Here is a 20,426-nt window from a genome sequence, read left to right as displayed (position 1 = left end):
GTAGATAGGACATACTTGTACTTGTAGAACAACTACGTTTTAAACTTTGTGTCCCAAGAGTGTTGATATTTAGTCCAACAGCAGTGAGACGTTTTTGTTTGTTTCGCTCTGTGGAGCAGAAGCAGAGCTGTGTGATTTTGACTGGAGCGACAGGCTGTTTTTTTTTTTTTTTAAAGTTTGACGTTTGCTTTTCACTCCAGCATCACCTGGAATGGGATTTCCCTCTGTAGTAAGTGGGAGTGATTACAGAATGATTTAAGAAGGGAGAGGGGAAACTGCTGTTGCTCCACTCACACATAAAGCTTGATACTGTAGGTTTTATTTTTTTTTAAGTATTTTTGTTTGCAGAGAAAAAAACAAAACAGACAAAACAACACTGGTCAAATATCAGAGCGCAGCAATGAGCAATTTTTAAAAATTAATATTTTAGGTGTTATATAATCATGCCATATATTAAGAAAGATCATTATATTTATTTTACTATACTTTTAGACATGATTTATCAACATTTATCATCACATACAAATAAGGAAAAACAAAATTATGAGCTCATATCCAGTCCTTCTTTATTAACAAACTAAACAGACACAATCACTCAGCTTCACTGGCTGCTTTTACTTGGTATAGTTAATTCCTCCAAGACTAAAATTACTGCATCTGACATCTACTGTAGCAAGCAAACACGTTTTCTTCAAGAGCCATTGCATATGCATGTTGTAAATTCACTTATAAACAACAATCAAAAAAACCTGGAACTGGGCACTGCAGCAAATAGATTCATAAGGTTAACATAGCTTAGATGTGTATTTGCCTTTAATTGTCCAAAGACAACAGCAAAAAACAAAAAGAAAACAGAAACAGTTCAAGGCCAACTAAAATATAACTACTCTTTACTTGTGTTTGCAAAGGAATGAAAAGATCTACATTAAATCAGGAGGATTATCTGCAACTATTATTCTGATATGCTTGATGAGGAAATCATCATCTGCATGACAGAAGCTTGTAAAATGGCATAAAATGAAGCTTGCTTTGCTGCATTTGAAATGAGGTCCCTTTGCATGAGAACTATTTTATAAAGGTGTTCAACAAAAGGATAAAAGATACATAAAAAACAAACTCTAATAATTTAAGATACTGGGAAAAAATATCAGAAATAGACAAAATCTCCACCTGTACTATAATGGTATGGGAATCCGTAAAGATATTGTGCCTTTATTAAAGAGTATGTACAAATTTATGAGGCTTTTATGACAAAAAAACAAGCTGTTCATTCTCCTGTGTGCTGTATGGTAACACCACTTAAGTTTGTATTATTACATATCAAGTAAGAGTTATGAAACATTGCGAATATGTTATGCAGTTCTAGCTCAGATTATTTTCAGCTCAGCTTATACTAATTACTTTTAGTTTACTTTCTTGAAATTATTCCATTAATGTCCTGATGTAGAACACCTGAGAAATTTAGAGCCTTACAAAGTCACAGTGTTCACACAAATCATAAAATCTCACACGTAATCTGATTGGCTCCTGTAGTTTAGAGGTGTGGCAGTTGGGAAAGGAGAGAATGTGGGTGCGGTTTAGTCTTCAGACTTGCCCTCCAGAATGCCGTCAAAAGTGAAAGGCATGAACTTGAAGCCTTGTCCAGTGTAGAATTTATTCTGAAACTCCACCCTGCATAAATGAAGTAGGAAACAAAGTCAGTGATTTGCTGTTCTGAAGTAAAGGAAATAAAACAAAATTAAATGGTGGTTATCTCTAGCACCATATTTAAATTGAGCTGTCACTGTCCAAAAGAGAGTACTTATTCAGTTTGGTTTTAAAACATGGACTTTTTGTTTGGCAACTTGTCAGGGAGTGAATTTGATTGTAGAATGCCATTCCCACACATGCAAATAACTACAATTTGTGTGTACAGAATAAGATTAAAGGTGCATAACTTTTTTGTGTTCAGAATTTAAAAAATTTAAATACTGAGTGAGTACATCATGAATCCATTTTCCAAACCGTATCCTGAATCACTACGGTGCACCTATAATATGTATTTATATTCGGACTCTTTTAGACTGGCTTGCGTCGTAACGCTGCAGAGTAGGCCAGTGCCTGTGTGACTTGTCATAGGCCCTGTCCCAAATGGCACCCAAAACCCTCACGATCTTCCGTCTGCACTTTTGTGGCATAATGCCGCTTTGACTGCCAGGTAGATGTTCTCTGTGTAGCTCGCAGACTTGTGGGCTCAGCAGAAATGTGCATCAAGGGCGCATTGCGGACTTAAAGGCGGTGTTCACGAACACCCTTCTGAAAGCTAAAATGATGAATGGGACACCCTACGGTCTCATGGTCTTAATGGACACGCGCACGCAGCGGCCATTGTAAGTCCACAAGACAGAAAGTGCACATGAAGTGTACCATTTGGGACAGGGCCATAGACATAAACGGAGAGAAGTAGCTCTGGCTATAATGTCCTTCCGCAAGACGCATGCTGTTTTGTTTATTAACCACTAGAACTCCAAAAGTTACAAACTGCTGCTTTATAACTTAAAAGAATCTATTTTTTTTTTTCTGCAGACTGTATGTAGCCATTGATAAGGGGCAATCAGCTCTTTAACACTCTGAGGTCTGAGGTATCGCCGGCGATACCACTGCGCTTTTTTTTCTTACCAGTGTGAAAGAGACTCAAAATACTCCGTTAATGTTGCACATACAATTAAGAGTTATACACCATTTTAATCTGTGGAATATCTTCTTTTGTGTACACTCAGAGTAAAAACAAAATGTTGTGCTTTTTGTAAAATAAAGAAAACTAACATGATGCGTGATCTCTCGTCTCCCTCTGAACAAAGTCCAATCTGATAGTTCTCAGAAAATGAACTGTAACTTAGCGAATACTAATTGCAAAGAAATTAGACTTATGTCTAAAAAAACATTGAAATGTCAGGTTTTAAATCGTGTAAATCAAATCGAAAACAAACATTCTGTGTTAATGTAATCTGTATGAAAAGAGAGCCATGTCAGAAATCCGTGATTCAGCTCATTATCCGCTAATGCGGCCACGCCCATGGAGGGAGCGCTATTCAGAGGCAAATTCTGAGGCAATGCATGCATTCATCGTCTCAATCGTGTATTTATTGTCTTGAAAAGTGTTTTGAATAGCCATAGTTAACAATCTCTGTCCTCTGTTAGTTAGGTTAGTTCCTGGATTGCCTATTCTTCTTTAGTGCTCAGGCATTTGTGGACTAAAGTTGTACAGAGCGCCCTCCGGCTGCAAGTATGAATTGAAAACACATTATCCAGCGCTCACAGTAATGACAATAAATCCTGAATAAATATACTCTTCTGTATAGAAAATTAACAAACATATGAGATTCCATCAATATTTCTCCAAATGTGCATGCTTTTAAGCTAAAAGCCTATATGAAATGCCACAGAGGTAACATAATTGTTCAGACACTTTGCATCACAGAAATACATTATATTTTAAAGAATATAATAGAATTCCATTATTTTAAATTGTAATAATATTTCACAGTATTGCTGTTTTTTCTGTATGTTTGATTTACACCATGATGAGATTTGAGACACGATCAACAGAGGGTTTTTTCACAGCCTACCTGACTGAAAGGCCTCATTAATTATGCAGCTCATTAGAGCTCTTTATGCGATTCTTTTGTCTTCTCAGGTGAGAATCATCCATTATTCATGATTATTCACGCCTCCACACATACTGTGTTTCTTGACCAAAGATGTTTTAGAAAATTTAAATCTCTCTATTGTTTTATATGAAGGAGTAGGAAGGATAATTTTTACATCATTTTGAAGAAAAAACTCTAGTCAATAATCTCCAATACCCAGAAGTCTTGTGTACACAGATTTAATATTATTTTTTTGGCCTTATTTCAGTAACTTAAGCTTTTTGTTTTTTCAATAACCACGCATAAACGCTATTCTTTCAAAAACGCAAACATGTACATACATGTTCCTCACATATTATGGTACCCTATTTTGTGCTGAATATAGTGTAATGGCACTTTTGTTATTTATATGTTTATGAACAACTGAAAAAAGCACAAATGTCAGAGCATGTCAAAACTTCTCCAGGCCCCAAATCAGCCTCAGACTCCAGAGGGTTAAACTGTTTAACTGCAATTTATAAAGGCAAGCATAGTGTGTGTGTGTACTTACCAGTGCAATCTAAGAGCATGAAGGAAGGCAGACAGTCCTTCCATGATCAACAGAATAAATACTGTCAGTGTAGCAAAGAAGGCAAAGATAATTGACAGAGCAAAGAATCCACCAAAATTCCTAGAAGCAAGGCCCATGTGCATCACCATTGACCACAAGACCTCAGAGAGCTCTGTAAGAAAAAAAAGAGACATTTTAAGAAACACCTTGTAAACAATTACTTATATTGAGACGAAAAGCATGTCATTATATTTGTACAGGGTTCCCATTCATGGATTACTTGTTGGAATGGAATTTTATGAATGAATTCATGATTGGAGGAAGGATTTTACTTCTTTTACAGGGGCTTACATTACCAAAGTCTATAAAGTAGAGCTGAGCATAACCAAAAAATCTTATATTAACTGCAGAAATTTATTTCCATTTATTTCCCAGGCCCAGATATGACCAGTTTTCAGGTTTGTATTCGATACAATAAATGTGCAAGTGTGCATGTGTGTGCGCATTACTTACGGGCATGGGCCAGACTCAACGCCCAAAGTCGTAGATAAGAGGCAGTGTTTGAGATGCAGCCTAAGCAGTATTCTATTGTGTGAATGGCCTGATGCACTGCTTCATCTGCAAAATTAAACTAAAGAAAGAGAGAAAGAGCTGTTCAGACTGATAAATGCATGAATCAAATCCCACACTCAGCTCAATCACAGCATGATTAGCAGCCCTGAATCTCACGGGCATAAGAACAGAATCACAGGCCTTTTAGATAATCAGCATCATTTGGTGTGATATAAATCAGAATCGGCTCACTAGATCGTTCCCATGAAATGGTGGCGGCTAAAAATAAGAAAAATGGATGTCTAAAAAAAAAAAAAAAATACTGGAAAAGAACTAAACAACAACTATAGGAGACCACCAACACTGAAGCCTGCAGGAATACACACAAGCCGAAGAGCAAGAGGATTATACGGGTGATGGCGCACATACACACGCACACACACACAAATGTAAAAAATGATAGAAAACATCTACACAGAGTCGAGAAGGCTGTCTGCTCTTACCACTTCTTCCTCTGACTGCTTGAAATGTAATCAGAGACATGCACAGACAGACACAAAGGGTTAAAATAGGGTTAATGACAGAGTTAGAATCTGATGAAGAGACAGTGAAGGGAAAAACTGTTAAGTTCACAGAAAACGCAAAGATCTAATGACCAACACATTTACTGTCAGTCACAGCAAATTACAGTGGCCCCAAAAAGTATTCAGACACTTAAGCCACACCTACAAATGCATGAATCCTCGAAATAACAAAACAAATGGCATTTATTTTAAAGAAACACATTTCAAGTATAACATATCAGAAAAAGATCTGTTAGAGTTGGAATTATAAAATAGAGTTTTAAAAAAGTTGATGTTTTTTTTTTTTCTGGACATTTTTTGTTTGTCAAAACTGGCACATAATGTGATGAACAACCACTGCTAGGACACCTTTGTGAATTAGAGGGGGACTGAATTCATACATCCACTAAAATCATATTGATACCGTGAGTAATTGCAAAATAGCTGAGAAATTTAAGCTATTTACGAGAAAAGGTCTAGCGTCATTTGTTTGCAGATACCACTTGGTTTTTGTAAATTCATATATTTTTAAGCACGGCTTCAGTAACCAAATACTTATGTAGGGTCACTGTATACGCCAAAATGAGAGAGAGATAAACAATCCTGGAGATCTGACTTCAGGTTCCAGTAAATTGAATTAATGGCTGACTGCGTTTTACTGACAGGCCTGTTTAGAGCAGAAAGAGGAAGATTATTTGGCACTAATGTACTGAAATGACTGCATCTCAAACCTTAAAGAGTTAGTTCACCCAAAAATGAAATTTCTGTCATTAATTACTCACCCCCTTGTGTCGTTCCAAACCTGTAAGACCTTTGTTCATCTTTGGAACGCAAATTAAGATATTTTTGATGAAATCCAAGTTTTTTTATTTCCCATAGAAAGCAACGTCCAGAAAGGTATAAAAGGCAGTTAAAGCAGTCGACGTGACTGCAGTGGTTCAACCTTAATGTTGTGAAGTGACGAGAATAATTTTTGTGCACAAAAAACAAACAAAAATAATGACTTTATTCAACAATTTCTTCCCTGCCCTGTCAGACTCGTACGCAGTGCTTCCATGTTTATGTCCGAGCCCCGGCTCAGTATTGGCCGGCTCGTGTATCAGCATCACACACGTGTTGTGGTTCTCACATGAACAGAGCCGCCATTCTGACGTAGAACCTGGAGGCGCTGAACTGCGTTCACTGAGTCAACTGCGTATGAGACTGACAGGGAAGAGAAGAAATTGTTAAATAAAGTCATTATTTTTGTTTTTTTTGCGCACTCTCGTTGCTTCATAACATTAAGGTTGAACTACGGCAGTCATGTTGGCTATTTTAATTATGTCTTTAAATGGCTTTCTGGCACCTTTGAATGACAATAATTACTTTGCTTTTTATGGGGGATTAAAAAACCTTGGATTTCATCAAAAATATCTTAATTTGTGTTCCGAAGATGAACGAAGGTTTTACGGGTGTGCAACAACATGAGGGTGAGTGATTATTTTTGGGTGAACTAACCCTTTAAAATATAGCAGGTAACAGTATAAATGGTTTATTATCTGCATCCAATTTTATTTCCAGAGAAGAGAAGCCCAATTAGTTGGGTGGGAGTTTGTTTAGTGTTTTGAGACTGGTTGCCCTGGGATAAAGTGGTTGGGGGGAGAGATAGTGCTTTTAAAAGGGGCTGACCCAGTTTAGACCAGCACTGGTATGCAGAGCACAGATCCAGTGAGTCACAGAATGGAATGCCCACTGCAGGCTGCTGACCCCACTGCCAACTGCAACAGTTTTTGGTACCCTGGTGTAGCATGTCACCGTGTGGGTAACAAGTTACACATAGACTATAATGAAGTTCACTTTAATTACTGTCATAATAAAATGTTAGGCTATTCTCAAGATCAAAAGACATGGAGTGTAGAACAGAAAAACCAGACCCAAACCATTACCCACATAAATATGCTCTTGGGTCGGCAGAACAGATGTCATTCTTTGGCTATAGAAAGACTATTGTTAAGACTTCACAAACTAATGCTACATCAAAGCATCTTGGTAAAACAAAAAGGAAACAAGCATGGGTAATCTATTTAATTAGTAAGACAAAAGTATTAATTCTATTTTATTCTATAGCCTAGTTAAGAGAGTGAGAGACAAACAGATAAAAAAAGAGAATCTTTCCCTTACCTCAGGCTCATCTTCTAAGTTTTGGGAAAGCTGGTCATGTTGGATGATCTCAGCTTCATCCTCTGTGGGGCCGTTACCCACACGGATTCCCCCAAAGTTTTGCGTTCCCTGTGGCAAAAGTCACACTAGGTCATAGCTGAGCCATTATATATTAATCTAGCATATCGGTTTTCAGGTTATCAGGGTTCCCACGCTAGCTGACCAAGGAATTTCCATGATTTTCTCATTACATTTACATGAGTTATTCAGTAGTTTATGATAGATTTTATAGAGATCGCACTCAAAGAGACATTTTAGCTGAAGAAATACTTTAGAACTGAGCATAATTTAAAAAAATTACACTACAGAAAAAAAAAACTTTATTGAGCTATGATTGATCTAAAGTCACAGTAAAGACACTTTACAAAAATGTCTATTTCAAATAAATGTTCTTTTGAACTTTATATTCATCAAATAATTCTAAAAAAAAAAAAACCTGCATCACATCTTCCACAAAAAAATATTAAGCAGCACAACTGTTTTCAGTATTGATAAGAATAAATGTTTCTTGAGCATGAAATCATCATATTAGAATGAAGTAATGATGCTGAAAATTCAGCTTTGCCATCACAGGAGTAAATTGTTTTAGGCCTGGAAATCACACTTATGAAGCTTACGAAACATCTGTGTGGACATTATTTTGAAGAACTTCCCTAGAGATGGAGCAATGATATTTCATGTTTAGAATCTAAACACTCCACATCCCACATATGTCTCATTCTGGATACGGAAATTACAAAATAAAAACACATAAACGGGCATGTAATAATCCTGAATGTGGTGTGTATGTCTCAAACAGGTCCTTACCAGGTGTTTTCTCCAGAGGTATTGCCTGCGCATTACTAGGGTCTTTACTATAAGCATACATGGTACACAGCAGATTGCTATAACAACTAGCAGACACTGAACCACCATCTACAGAGACAGAAAAAGAGACAAAACATCAGTTTTAAATGTCATGTTGTCTCACTTGCCATATATACTGCTGAAATCAAACTCTCGGTATGTGTACCTGTCCCGTGTATAATGGTTTGTTAGTGGGATCGTTGTAGCTGAAGAGACACATGTTGATAAAAGCTATTAGAAGACTGGGGGCATCTTTTGAGGTTGCGGCATCATATGCCAACCACTTGTAAAAAATGAGCAGAACCAGGTAGCCAAACAGACTGATCATGAAGACGATCTCAGGGATAAAACCCAGGAAGATGTTAAGAGGTTTGTTGAAGTACCTTCACACATAGACAGACTTAAATTAGCATAAATTATGAATACAGATCTATTGAGAGTAATAATGGACAAGTGCATACAGGTGATTGAAAAGACTGAGAATCACTCCAAACGTCATGTGGATGACTCCCAGAATTATTGACATCTTCATCTTGAAGGAATTTAGAAACGTCAGCTTGTTGGTGGCAATGTTCCAGATCTGTGAGAGGAGAAAGTAAAATACATATTAAAGGACTGAATTTAGACTATCTTTGCTACAGAAGAGTTATACTAGGTGCTAGATACTAGGTGCTTACTGGATCGATGCCAATTGGATAGGGCCCAATAAACACGTTTGGCACAGCAGGGTTCAGCTGTAATATCCGGTTATCTTTCAGTGTCTCAAACCTGATTGAGTTGATGGAAAATTCCATGTTAAAAATAGTCATAAATGAATAGCTATGCAAGAAGATCTGATCTGAATGACAAATCTGATCCCTTCCCCACTCAAACAAGTGGCTGATTATGAGAACTAAAACAAACATAAGGTTTTTGATGGCCTCAAAACAAAAACAACAAAAAAAAAAAAAAACAGCTGAGTGAGATAAGTTTGACTCTATGTAAATCAAAGGATGGAATGAACAACTCACGTCCAGTTGTCTCCTTTTGGTCCAAACATGGGTCTGACACTCCAGCCTGAGCCAAAGACATTGAGAGATTTGGAGAAACAGTCGTTGTAGATAATCCCAGTGTACACTGAAAATATCCCCATCAGGAGAATAATGTAACGGCCAGCAAATATCATGCTAAACATCTAGAGAGAGAAAGAACACTGTGATTTGTGATGGTCCAAATTGTCAAATGGATGTATAATCAACAAAAAGAAACTAGATTTTAAATAATGTTTGTTATATAAAATGGCATATTATTTACCAAGTACTATCAAGGCCAGTATGGCTGATATGAATAGAGATACCTGTATTATATTATTTAATAATATATAAAATTAATAATTAAATTATATTTATAAATATATATTATAATTGAATAATTATAGCCATTTAATAGCCACAATTTAGGCCTAAACTGTAAATTATCAGACTATGTTTTTTATTCATTAAATAAGAAAATAATCTCGTAACATCCTTTAACTTAAAGGGTTAGTTCACACAAAAAATACAATTCTGTCATTAATTACTCACCCTCATGTTGTTCCAAACCCGTTTGTCCTTTGTTCATCTTCGGAACATAAATTAAGATATTTCTGATCCCCCATAGAAAGCAACGTAATTCAAGGTGCAGAAAGGTAGTAAAGACATCATTAAAATAAACCTTAATGCTATGAATCGACAAGAATACTTTTTGTGCACAAAAACAAAACAAAAATAATGACTTTATTCAACAATTTCTTCTCTTCTCTGTCATTCTCCTAGGCAGTTGATGTTGTACACAGTGCAACTCTTTTGTCGTTATTTATGGTTTGTTCAAAAAGCATTCTCATCGCTTAGATTGAATCACTGTAGTTACATGAACTATTTTAACAATGACTTTACTACCTTTCTGAACCTTGAATGACAGTAATTATGTTGCTTTCTATGGGGGATCAAAAACATCTTCGATTTCATCAAAAAATCTTAATTTGTGTTCCAAAGATGAACGAAGGACTTACGGGTGTGGAACGACATGAGGGTAATTAATGAAACAATCTTCTCACTAACCCATTATAATAATTTTCACCTTTAGCTTTGCCAGTGAAATAACCCATAATGAGAGCTGTCTGTTTTATTCTTCAAGTCGAAGCTTTAATTTTCATGCTAAATTAACAAAATCACTAGTTAACCACGATTTTGATCAATGTTTTCTATATTCAGGATCTATATATACATAAAGGCTATATGACATGAAAAATATCTGATTTGAATAAGGACAAACAATAATAATGAGACGGGTGCATAGATGGATGGGTGGATGGATACCTCATTGTCATTTTTCTGGGCAATTAATCGGCTCTCTCGCAGTACCAGATAAAGTGCAGCACATGTCATGAGTACACCGTGACCCAGATCGCCAAACATGACCGCAAACAGGAAGGGGAAGGTGATGATGGTGTATGGAGCTGAGCACATGAGCACAAACATGGATGTAAACAATGTTGTGAGACCTACAGAAAATCTGTAGGCTGATCTGAAGCACATTTTATTCACTGTGGAGGATTCTGTGACTAAAGGTTAGAGTTCAGGGTTACCTGGGTTGATCTCCCGGTAGTTGCCGATACCGTAGGCATCAACGATGTTCTGAAAGCCAGATGTGAACTTATTGGTTTTGTTGTAGGTGGGTGGGGTCTGTTTGGTCTGCATTCTGTTCAGGATGGAGGGAACAGTGGATCCACTTTTCTCCTGCATGAAATGGAGCGGAATTGAACACAAACAGCCATGCATGAAAATAAATGCTCCAGTTTGCTTCCCAGTAAACAGTGGAGTAAAGTTGTATGCATGACCACATTTTTAAATGTTTCACTCATCTTTGCAACTCTACATCGTATTTATGTAAATTTAAAATTTATCTGTGGAAACAGTGTCACTCGTTTGCTTAAAATATTCTGCATATCGTGCACTGAACTTGAGTATTAGGTGAAGTCTACAGCATGTAAGTGTGTGTGGAGGCAATGTGTAAGACAGCTGATATTAATAGCTGCTAGTTAAATAAGGCATGAGAAAGAATGTCATGTGTAAGGACAGGCTTTGAACTAGCACGCATGCACAATCCCTCACATTTCAACACACTGCCAACATGGACTTAACACTATTACACTTCTAGTTTAGGTTCAGATGGCAGCTACATTTTTGCTACAAAACAATGGTTTGCATGGATTTACAAATTGGTCCTCTGTTGGCTGTAAGAAACCATCTGTAGGTTGCTGCCACTATGTATAACCTATTTTAACCCCATAAAAGACAGAGGCAGACACAGAAGAACAGAAGGTGAATTTGCATGAGCAGTTAATCTTCTTACGATGTGACTATTACGAGGTAAACATTCCAATGACCTCTGACCCTTACACTACAACCTCTCACTGCAGGGATTACAGACATTACACCCGCTCCGCCCTCACAGTCCTTCTGTAAGGCGTGAGAATCCCGACCTCACAGAGGCATCCTTAACTTGCACACACCTTCAGCTGTGAGTAAGCTATGAAAATCTAGAATCAATCACTCTAGGGATGTTCAGCACACAAACTATATCATCCTGAGACCAACCAATTCACTGTAGGTCATGTGTACCATGCATATTCGAGTGCTTTTTGCCTGTTTAAACAAACTGTTTAATAAATCAGCATAAATCATTAGCAAGTTTGGTTCATGTAGGTTTAGTGGAAGTTCAGATTTCATATTCCGACAGTGCTGACACAAAATCATTCTGACTCAATAAATATGAAATGAAAGCACTGTATGTATGATATAAACAGTTTTTTAAACGCATATTTAAACTTAAGGAAAAAGATGTATTTTCCAATTAAAGGCACAATGTCATTTTTTACCGCTGGAGGTCGCTTATTAAAAAAAAAAAAACGTTGTAGCTTGATGATGCCGAGAATGAGCGCGGAATCAAGGGAGATGTCGTCTTCACCTCACAGCCGGTAGAGAAGAATCTGATGGGACTCGGGCAGATATCATGTTCATAGATGAGATTATTAATGTTACTGTGGTATCAAGTAGAGTCTGATGTCGGAGCTGAATGAGGCCACTGGAGCGACACATCTTGAGAGCAGCAAACCTTTTATTATTCCACAGTCGCCGCTTCTGCATGTGGGGTAACGCAGCGCTGTTTATCATATTAGATACATTTGAGTGTGTTGAAAATGATGTTATAACGTTACTCTGTGCGTTCGCTAGGTGGCTGCTATGAGACACTTGTTGCACATTGCAGTAAGCTAGATCAATATTATTCACACAATAAGACTAAATGTGTTGAGCTACTGTATATAACAATGATTAGATTTCAGTCTATAAATGTATCCAAACAGTTGTTCCCTCATCTATTAAAACATATTATATATTAAAGTGTCTCTGGTGTTTCAAGGGTAACGCGGGTATGATGTTATTAATAGGTGACACACAGACACGGTTAAAATTGCTTATTTCTCTGGATTTAAACATTCTTGGAAACATCTGGGATAATGTAAGTAAACAAGTCAACAAAATATATAACGCTGTTCTTACATATTGTGCTTATATATATATATATATATATATATATATATATATATATATATATATATATATATATATATATATATATATATATATATATATATATATATATATATATATAAACAATCTCTTTCTTTTGCATCCATCATTTTATCCATTTTTACACCAGAGCAGAGCAGAAGTGATGGACAGAGTCCATTTGTGGCACTGTAAGAGGAGGATCAGGTTTCAGCTCCTCTTGACCACAGGAAAATTCAAACTTTGATCTGAGGGGTCTCATGACTCAATGTAAAAGCATCTGAGCATTCCGTCCTAACTCTCAGTCCCCTGTGTGCATGTGTCTGTGTTCAGGGATAATAGAAGCTAAAGTCATGTTTACAATGTGTGAGTCATTGAATGTGATGACAAGAACAAATATGTTACTCCTTAGAGACAACACGTGTGTGATGATAATATATGTGATCTTAACATACCAATATTAAATGTACTAAATACAGCTCCAGTCTAATACATCTTACTGTACATCAGGGTATCTGCAGAGTTTTTAAAATCAAATATAAGACTTTAAGACCTGCACAAATAAAATTAATACTGTATGCCCATTGCCCATACAGAACAAACCCATACAATCTCAAAATAAATCATGTATCTCAGATTATTTTACTTAATAACAAGTGCAAAACAGGGTAAATTAGTATCGAAATTAGTTTATATATTAATATATCAATACATACATTCAAGGTAAATCGATATTGAAGTTTGCTGATACGATAATATGCTTAAAGAAAAGCTAGAAACAGATTATTGTGCTGATACTAGTAAAATCTATACTGAATCTGGTAATGTTTTAAGTATTTCCTTCCTGTGAAAGGGTGGCTCAGAGAGCTGCTGGCTACTGTTAAATAAAAAAGGGCCTATCGCTTCAATATGTCCCAAGACAATGTTCACAGGATATGTGTCAACAATAACCCATCAAGCCATATCATGGGGTCTATAAAAAAATCCATAAACTACAACAGTAATAAGCCTACTGTATATTATTCCTCAAATTAGCCTAAATGTGTCTTTCATATTACTTACAGAGCCCTCATAGTATATAATATATAATTATAGTATAGAGTTCAAACAACAATGACACAGGTCAATTGTAACAATTATGATGCTGATTTGAGATCAGATATCATACTAAAATTATACTAAATGTCTTACTGTAAAGGGAATTCAATTCATTTATCAGGCCCCTGAATCAGTGATGTGCTCATTACAGAGTAAATGTAATTATATTGAGGGAAAGTTACGTTGCGATTTGATTTGCTAGATTCAGTTATACAGGGTAACAGCCTGAAGAATAAGATGCCAACCTCCTCTGGCTAAAGATCTCAGGATGTTTCTAAAAACTTCAAACAATGTGTGAGTGTGTGTCCTCACCGTGCCCCGACGGAGCGCAAACTGAATGGAGTCTAGATCTGACACAGGGCACCAGATCTCAGCAATCAGACACTTCTGAGTGACATCGATGTTGCAGAGGTTCAGAGTGTGATAAATGGCTTTCATCTTCCGGACCTTGATGAACCACACTCGCACAGTTTTGGCAGCCGCCTGTAAAACACGCTGCCTGTGATCCTCTGTCTGATTCAGCACCTGGAACACAAAGCACAGAGGAAGAGCAGGGGTCAAAACAGGAAATGTGAGATCACTGGACCTCTGTCCAATGTGAGATCACTGGATTTGATCACAATTAGAGCTGAAAGAGCAGTGGTTGAAACCTGAATCTCTTTCAGACATCTGATGCAGTGCATCCCATTAATTAAATCCCCCGGACCACCCTAGAGGGACAGAGGTCCAACACTCAAAGTCTGAAAAAATCCTACTGGAAACACTATGATGTATTTAAGAGAGATTGCAAGACAGCAATGTTTAGTATCCTATAAATGTTTGAATAGCTTGCCTGTAAAAAATAAATAAATAATAATTTGTGAATATAAATTCTGTGAATATATAGGTTGTGAATATATATTAAGTCAGACAAAGTACACACGGTAACTGTTCTCCATTCAGTTTGAATCAGACATAACGAGAAAATTATTCAGGGTTCAGTGAGGCAGTCAGTTCAGTAATGATTCCGGGACTGTCCCAAATAACCACAGGACCCAGGTCTCAAAATGCTAGAGCTCAGTGCCATCGATGCTCACTAAATCCACACAATCTCTAATACAACTTTGGAGCAGTATTTTAAGCTAAGCATGTCCCATCATTCATCATGTTCAGGAACTCACTTGACCAAATATTGTGAGATGCTGAAAAAAAGGTAGTACATTTAATTTGTTACTAAAATGTGAAGTGTTGCACTTGTATTGGTGCAAACATCAGCGTGTATTTCGTAAAAAGCATTTGCAACAGCTTTTTATCACTTAATTAGAAGCACCACAATTAATAAAGTGTGCCTTCTGTTACACAGAAACTATTGAACAGACATTTAGACATTTATTTTAAAGTGCAAAGTATAAAAAAGAAAAAGAAAAGGTGTGCACATCCAAAACCCCAATTGGGCTCAGGTCCATAATAATAAATGAAAAAAGAAAAATAATATCCGCACATTAAAATTGCATTTTTCAAACAGTGCAACAGTATTGTATACTGTTTTAGGCACTCCTTAATTGCTGTAATTTTTCCATACGAGATTCAACATCTATCATCCCCAAAGCCTCATTGTTGTCAAAAAAGTATTGTCTTTTAGCAGGATCCAAGAATACTTCACTAAATTCAAGTGTCTTACTTAAAGAGAAAAGTTCTTCATCGGCCATTATGTTTGTTGTTTGCTGTTTGTTGTTGTATGAACAGACACACCTGCTGGTAAAGATGTTTATGAATCCCAAACACTGGTCGTCTGAACATAGCCTAGATGTATCTTCTATTTAGGTAAACAGAATTTCTCAATCATTCAGGAGTGGCCATGGAAGTGCGCCAGTATGTGGTCAGCATGTTAGACAGATAGAGTGGCAACATTAACGTCCAAATGTGCATTCTCACTCACATGGGTGGGACATACACAGTCACCCACTCTGAAATCAGACACACTCGCCCACACTAGAATAACCCACATGCTCGCCCACGCTGGAAACATACGGAGACTCACCCACACTGACAAATAAGACAAACTCGCTCACTGTGGGATTTATGTAATCCTCAATAATGTGCCGAGAAGACCTTCTGTCTTGCTCAAACAGTAACACAAACAAGACATGTGCATCAGACTAAAGGATACCCAATTCTCTCTAAAACTGGGAGAAGAGCACAGGGACATTAAACATTCATGCCTGACAGAAAGACACACACAAGCATAGTGAGCATTTCTCTCTCACCTAAGGGACAAACAGGCCCGCTAATAGCTCGAAGTGAGTCAGTGACATGGAACTCGAGTGTGCGCACCGTCCCAGCCCTGTCAGCACTCTTGTGCTTGGACGTGTTCCTTCATTTCTTTTGAACACTCAGAGTGCAAACGGATATGTGGGTTTTCAGAGGGTGTGGGATGAGAGCGAATCAGCAAATAAGTGTGGCGAAAATGAAGAACAAACTTCCTTAGTATGTGGGTATGCATAGACAGGAACGCTCACTATGAGACAGCCGCTGTGAAAGGCACCTTAACGGTTGTGATGTGATGACAATTTGATTGTCAAATCAGATTTCTGTTGATCGATTTCTATGTTGTCATGTTTTAGGGGTAGCTCAGCCTAAAGATTAACCCAAAATCTTTCTTCACATAGCTGTCTATCAGGTTAGATGCCAAACAATCGGTATTTTGTTAAACAACAGTACAATCCACTGAGTGCACTCAGATTTTTTTGTTTAATGTAGTATATCGCTTTTAGTGAGTGTTAAAAAATGACATGACGCTACAAACTCGTACGTGCCTCTGTGCAGATACTGAAAAAAAAATCTAACGTGAGAAGCAAGTGGTGGTGATAAACTGCCCTGCCATGTGCTGAAGGTCCAAACTGTGTGGGCATCTGTGTGGGAGGGAAGGTATGGGTACTATGTAAATGTGCGAGGACACACTCACCCAAAGTTTTCCTTCCCAAATAAGGCAGAGGTTTGAGAGATTCCCTCAAAGACCCAGAGCTGTAACACCATCCAGCAGTCCCCCATTAAACCTAGTAGTAGCCCCTAATGACTCACTGAGGGAGATTCCCTCTGCCGTATGGATCGACAGAGTGTGTGCTGATGCAGCCAGTGGATAATTCAGTCAAATTAATCTGTGAATTTATGTAAATCTCTTAATTTAATCTCAGCTCAGGATAGAGAATAAAAAAAAAAAAAAAGAGGAAATTAAAGAAAAAGACAAACACAGTTGTGCAGAGTTTTGAGACTGAAAGTCTAATTCAGATGTTATTCAAAGTTATACACAGACCTCCAGGGGGCACCATAGCATATTAGGGAAGGCAAAAAGAATGATCAAACCAGCAAGTAAAAAATTAAAATAAATATGCATTAATTAAAATACACAGCATAAACTGAATTGTCAAATAGATAATGTGTTTCTTGCTGATGTGCACAGTTGAAAACATAATGACTCGCTTTTAAAGACCCTTGTGGAAAATTTATCTAGGATGCTTAACATTTTTGTGCCTCCAAAACAAAAATCATGCTGTCTTTTCAAGTGATCTGCGCTAACCGTTACTTATATACAAGGAAAAAAACTGCAAAATAACGTCATTGACATGGGAACAAAACTAGAACGCAATAATTTAAGTTGCTATGTATAAAAGCACAGCCAAATGCATAAATGTAGAATTCTGCTGTATTTTGGTGAAATTTGTAATAAAAAATAAAATATTGACATTTCCTTGTAATTTAGTGTTTAATTATTTATTTTACTTGTAATAAAATCTGCCCTTCTCTAATCTAATCTGTGCCAGTACATCACTAGGTTTCTGATCACACTCTCATCTCATGTAATCCAATTATGACACTCAGCTGCAGTTTATGAAGCAAATTACATCAACTGATGTACTGTCAAATCATATTCAGTCATATCATATCACTTAAATACTAACATGCATTCATAAGTTTATTGGCTCTGGAAACATGTTTGAATCCCTCTTTAAACAGCTACGCTATGTTTTCCTCACTCATTTTATAATCCCTGACTTAAAAGGATTATTTCACTTTAAAATGAAAATAACCCCAAGCCATCCTAGGTGTATATGACTTTCTTCTTTCTGATGAACACAATCAGAGTTATATTAATAAATAGAAGCTATAAGTTATAAAGGTATATGCAAGTTATAGAGTAAAATATCTCGGTTCTGTCAGACCGCCTTCCGTATACAACTTAGGAAGAAAGTGTAACTGATGTTGCGTAGAAAGCTACTAAAAACATATTTAAAACAGTTCATGTGGCTACAGTGGTTCAACCTTAATGTTATGAAGCGAAAAGAATACTTTTTGTGCACCAAAAAAAACAAAATAACGACTTTATTCAACAATATCTAATATGATGAGTGATTTCAAAACACTGCTTCATGAAGCTTCGAAGCTTTACGAATCTTTTTTCGAATCAGTGGTTCGGAGCGTGAATCAAACTGCCAAAGTCACGCCCCCCAGTGGTGAACCATTGAAGTTTCAAAACACTTATGATGTAACGTAGCCTCGTTTACTGAAAACACATGACTTTCACGCTCTGAACCACTGATTCAAAACAATCGATTTGTACAATCAAACAATTGATTTGTAAAGCTCCTCACTCTAAACATCAAATAGTAATTTGTTGGTTGTGTCTAAGACACAGTTAAAAATTGGTGAGTCAGCCATTAGTTATTTCAGTCCCAAGCTTTGGAACTCTCTTCCTGACAACGTATAAGCCATCGACTCACTGTGCACTTTTGAAAAGTATCTCAAAACACAAGGGCCTTTCCTTGACTCATTTTGTTGTATTTTATTATCTTATTTCTATTATCTGGTCTGTACTTAATTTTATTATCTTAATTCTATTCACTGTATTATCTTATTTCTATATGAGTATGTATGTTTTGTTTTCTTTTTGTATTTCTATTCTGTAAAGTACTTTGTAAACACTTTTTTAAAAGGTGCTATATAAATAAAGCTTTACTTAATTACATAACACATTTATTGATGTCACTACAATCATAAAACCATGCGTTTTAATCAGGCCCAAGATCTGGTTAGCAACTGTTCATTCCCATACCACTCAACACAAAAAAGATAAGAGATAGTATGGAAACTTACACATTTTTGTCATACTGTACAATAGCTAAAATTATAAAAATTATTATTTTGCTCAATTTTAATTACATTGTTATCATTTGGGAAATTTATTTTTACATTTCATTAGTTTCACCAATAAACACAAATCAACAGAATATCAATTCATATGTATGCTTTATTTTACCTCATCTAGACTCATCACAGACTGACTGAATAACACTTTAATTAAAGCAGAATATCTCACATGAAGATCGCTGAACTCTGGCTTACTTGTATAGTACTGTATGTCAGTGTTTTCGGATCATGGCTCCTCCGCAGAGAGCACGTGCGAATGGTGGCCCGATTGCTTAAAGCCAGGCACGTATCCGTTTACCAGAAAAGCTCTGATTGGGGGATTTGAGCTCTTGATATCTGGCAACCACAAACATGAACGCTCGCCTAATAGAGTCTTGTACAGCAGTCCGAAATGTTTTATCTCCTCTTTTTTCAACAAAAAAAAAAGTTTTTGTTCTTTTAACTACATTTTAGTCTCATCTTTTTTATCAACAATATTACATATTGATATAGTCACAGTTATCATTTAATGGCCTCATTATCATCTTGTCTTAATTGATGAACATTTTTTGTCATAGATTTTGCTAATGAAAATAAGTGGTATTGCCATTGTGCTAGTGCTTATATCATTACCATAGCAACCAACACAGATACACCAGGTATTGACAATACTGCCTGAACGAGCAGATCCAATTTCATCGTTTGCAAAACGACAGTGCAAACAGTCAGTCCTGCAGGACTTGAAAACTAAATAAGAATGTGGACAGAGTGAACAAAGCAACAGAGACAACAATCCTAACAGCACTAGACCAGGTCTGGAATCCAGATTAATCTCTGGATCAAGACTGAACCCTGAACAAGCTTTCACCTCATACAAGAAAAAGATGAATTTTAGAAAAAAAAAATAACTGTCTACATCCACTTATTTTATTTTAGAGAATGTGTGTGTGTGTCTGTCTGTCCTCATGTCTTACCATCTGGAGATCATCAATTCGAGAGTTGACTCCAGCTGCCATTTCTTTCCTTTCTTGTGGGGTCTCAGGACAGGGATATAGAGATGCCCGAAACCTAAAATAAATATATTATATTTATAGTAATTTATTTATATTTATTACACATAATAAAAGACTGCTTTAGATCTTAATTGTGATTGTGAAGACTACAGATAATACAAGTAAGTAACACATAAGGCAATATATATGAACATGGAATATTTTGATTATATGACTAGTCAGGT

The 20,426-nt window shown here is 36.6% G+C and overlaps 1 protein-coding gene across 2 annotated transcripts in view; it reads right to left on the bottom strand.

Moving 5' to 3' along the window:
- Window positions 1–406: 406 nt before the first annotated feature.
- The window catches only part of atp6v0a1a (ATPase H+ transporting V0 subunit a1a), a 34,570-nt gene continuing 14,550 nt past the window's right edge, over window positions 407–20,426 (bottom strand). Inside the window, exons 9-22 of one of the 2 annotated variants that reach the window (XM_067381806.1) lie at window positions 20,164–20,257; window positions 14,339–14,551; window positions 10,945–11,095; window positions 10,676–10,815; window positions 9,350–9,513; window positions 9,017–9,107; window positions 8,801–8,919; window positions 8,506–8,722; window positions 8,301–8,408; window positions 7,455–7,562; window positions 5,235–5,252; window positions 4,693–4,810; window positions 4,180–4,351; window positions 407–1,671 (exon numbers count right to left, since the gene is read on the bottom strand). In XM_067381806.1, coding sequence (XP_067237907.1) covers window positions 1,578–1,671; window positions 4,180–4,351; window positions 4,693–4,810; window positions 5,235–5,252; window positions 7,455–7,562; window positions 8,301–8,408; window positions 8,506–8,722; window positions 8,801–8,919; window positions 9,017–9,107; window positions 9,350–9,513; window positions 10,676–10,815; window positions 10,945–11,095; window positions 14,339–14,551; window positions 20,164–20,257 — 1,807 coding nt within the window. In that variant the 3' untranslated portion in view covers window positions 407–1,577. The remainder of the gene's footprint in view (window positions 1,672–4,179; window positions 4,352–4,692; window positions 4,811–5,234; window positions 5,253–7,454; window positions 7,563–8,300; window positions 8,409–8,505; window positions 8,723–8,800; window positions 8,920–9,016; window positions 9,108–9,349; window positions 9,514–10,675; window positions 10,816–10,944; window positions 11,096–14,338; window positions 14,552–20,163; window positions 20,258–20,426) is intronic. The other variant, XM_067381808.1, reaches the window with a different exon arrangement.

The sequence above is a fragment of the Chanodichthys erythropterus genome, chromosome 3 (assembly GCF_024489055.1).
Source record: "Chanodichthys erythropterus isolate Z2021 chromosome 3, ASM2448905v1, whole genome shotgun sequence".
Lineage (NCBI taxonomy): Eukaryota > Metazoa > Chordata > Actinopteri > Cypriniformes > Xenocyprididae > Chanodichthys > Chanodichthys erythropterus.
Note: the sequence above shows the minus strand (reverse complement) of the source record. Positions and strands in the feature narration are given on the sequence as shown.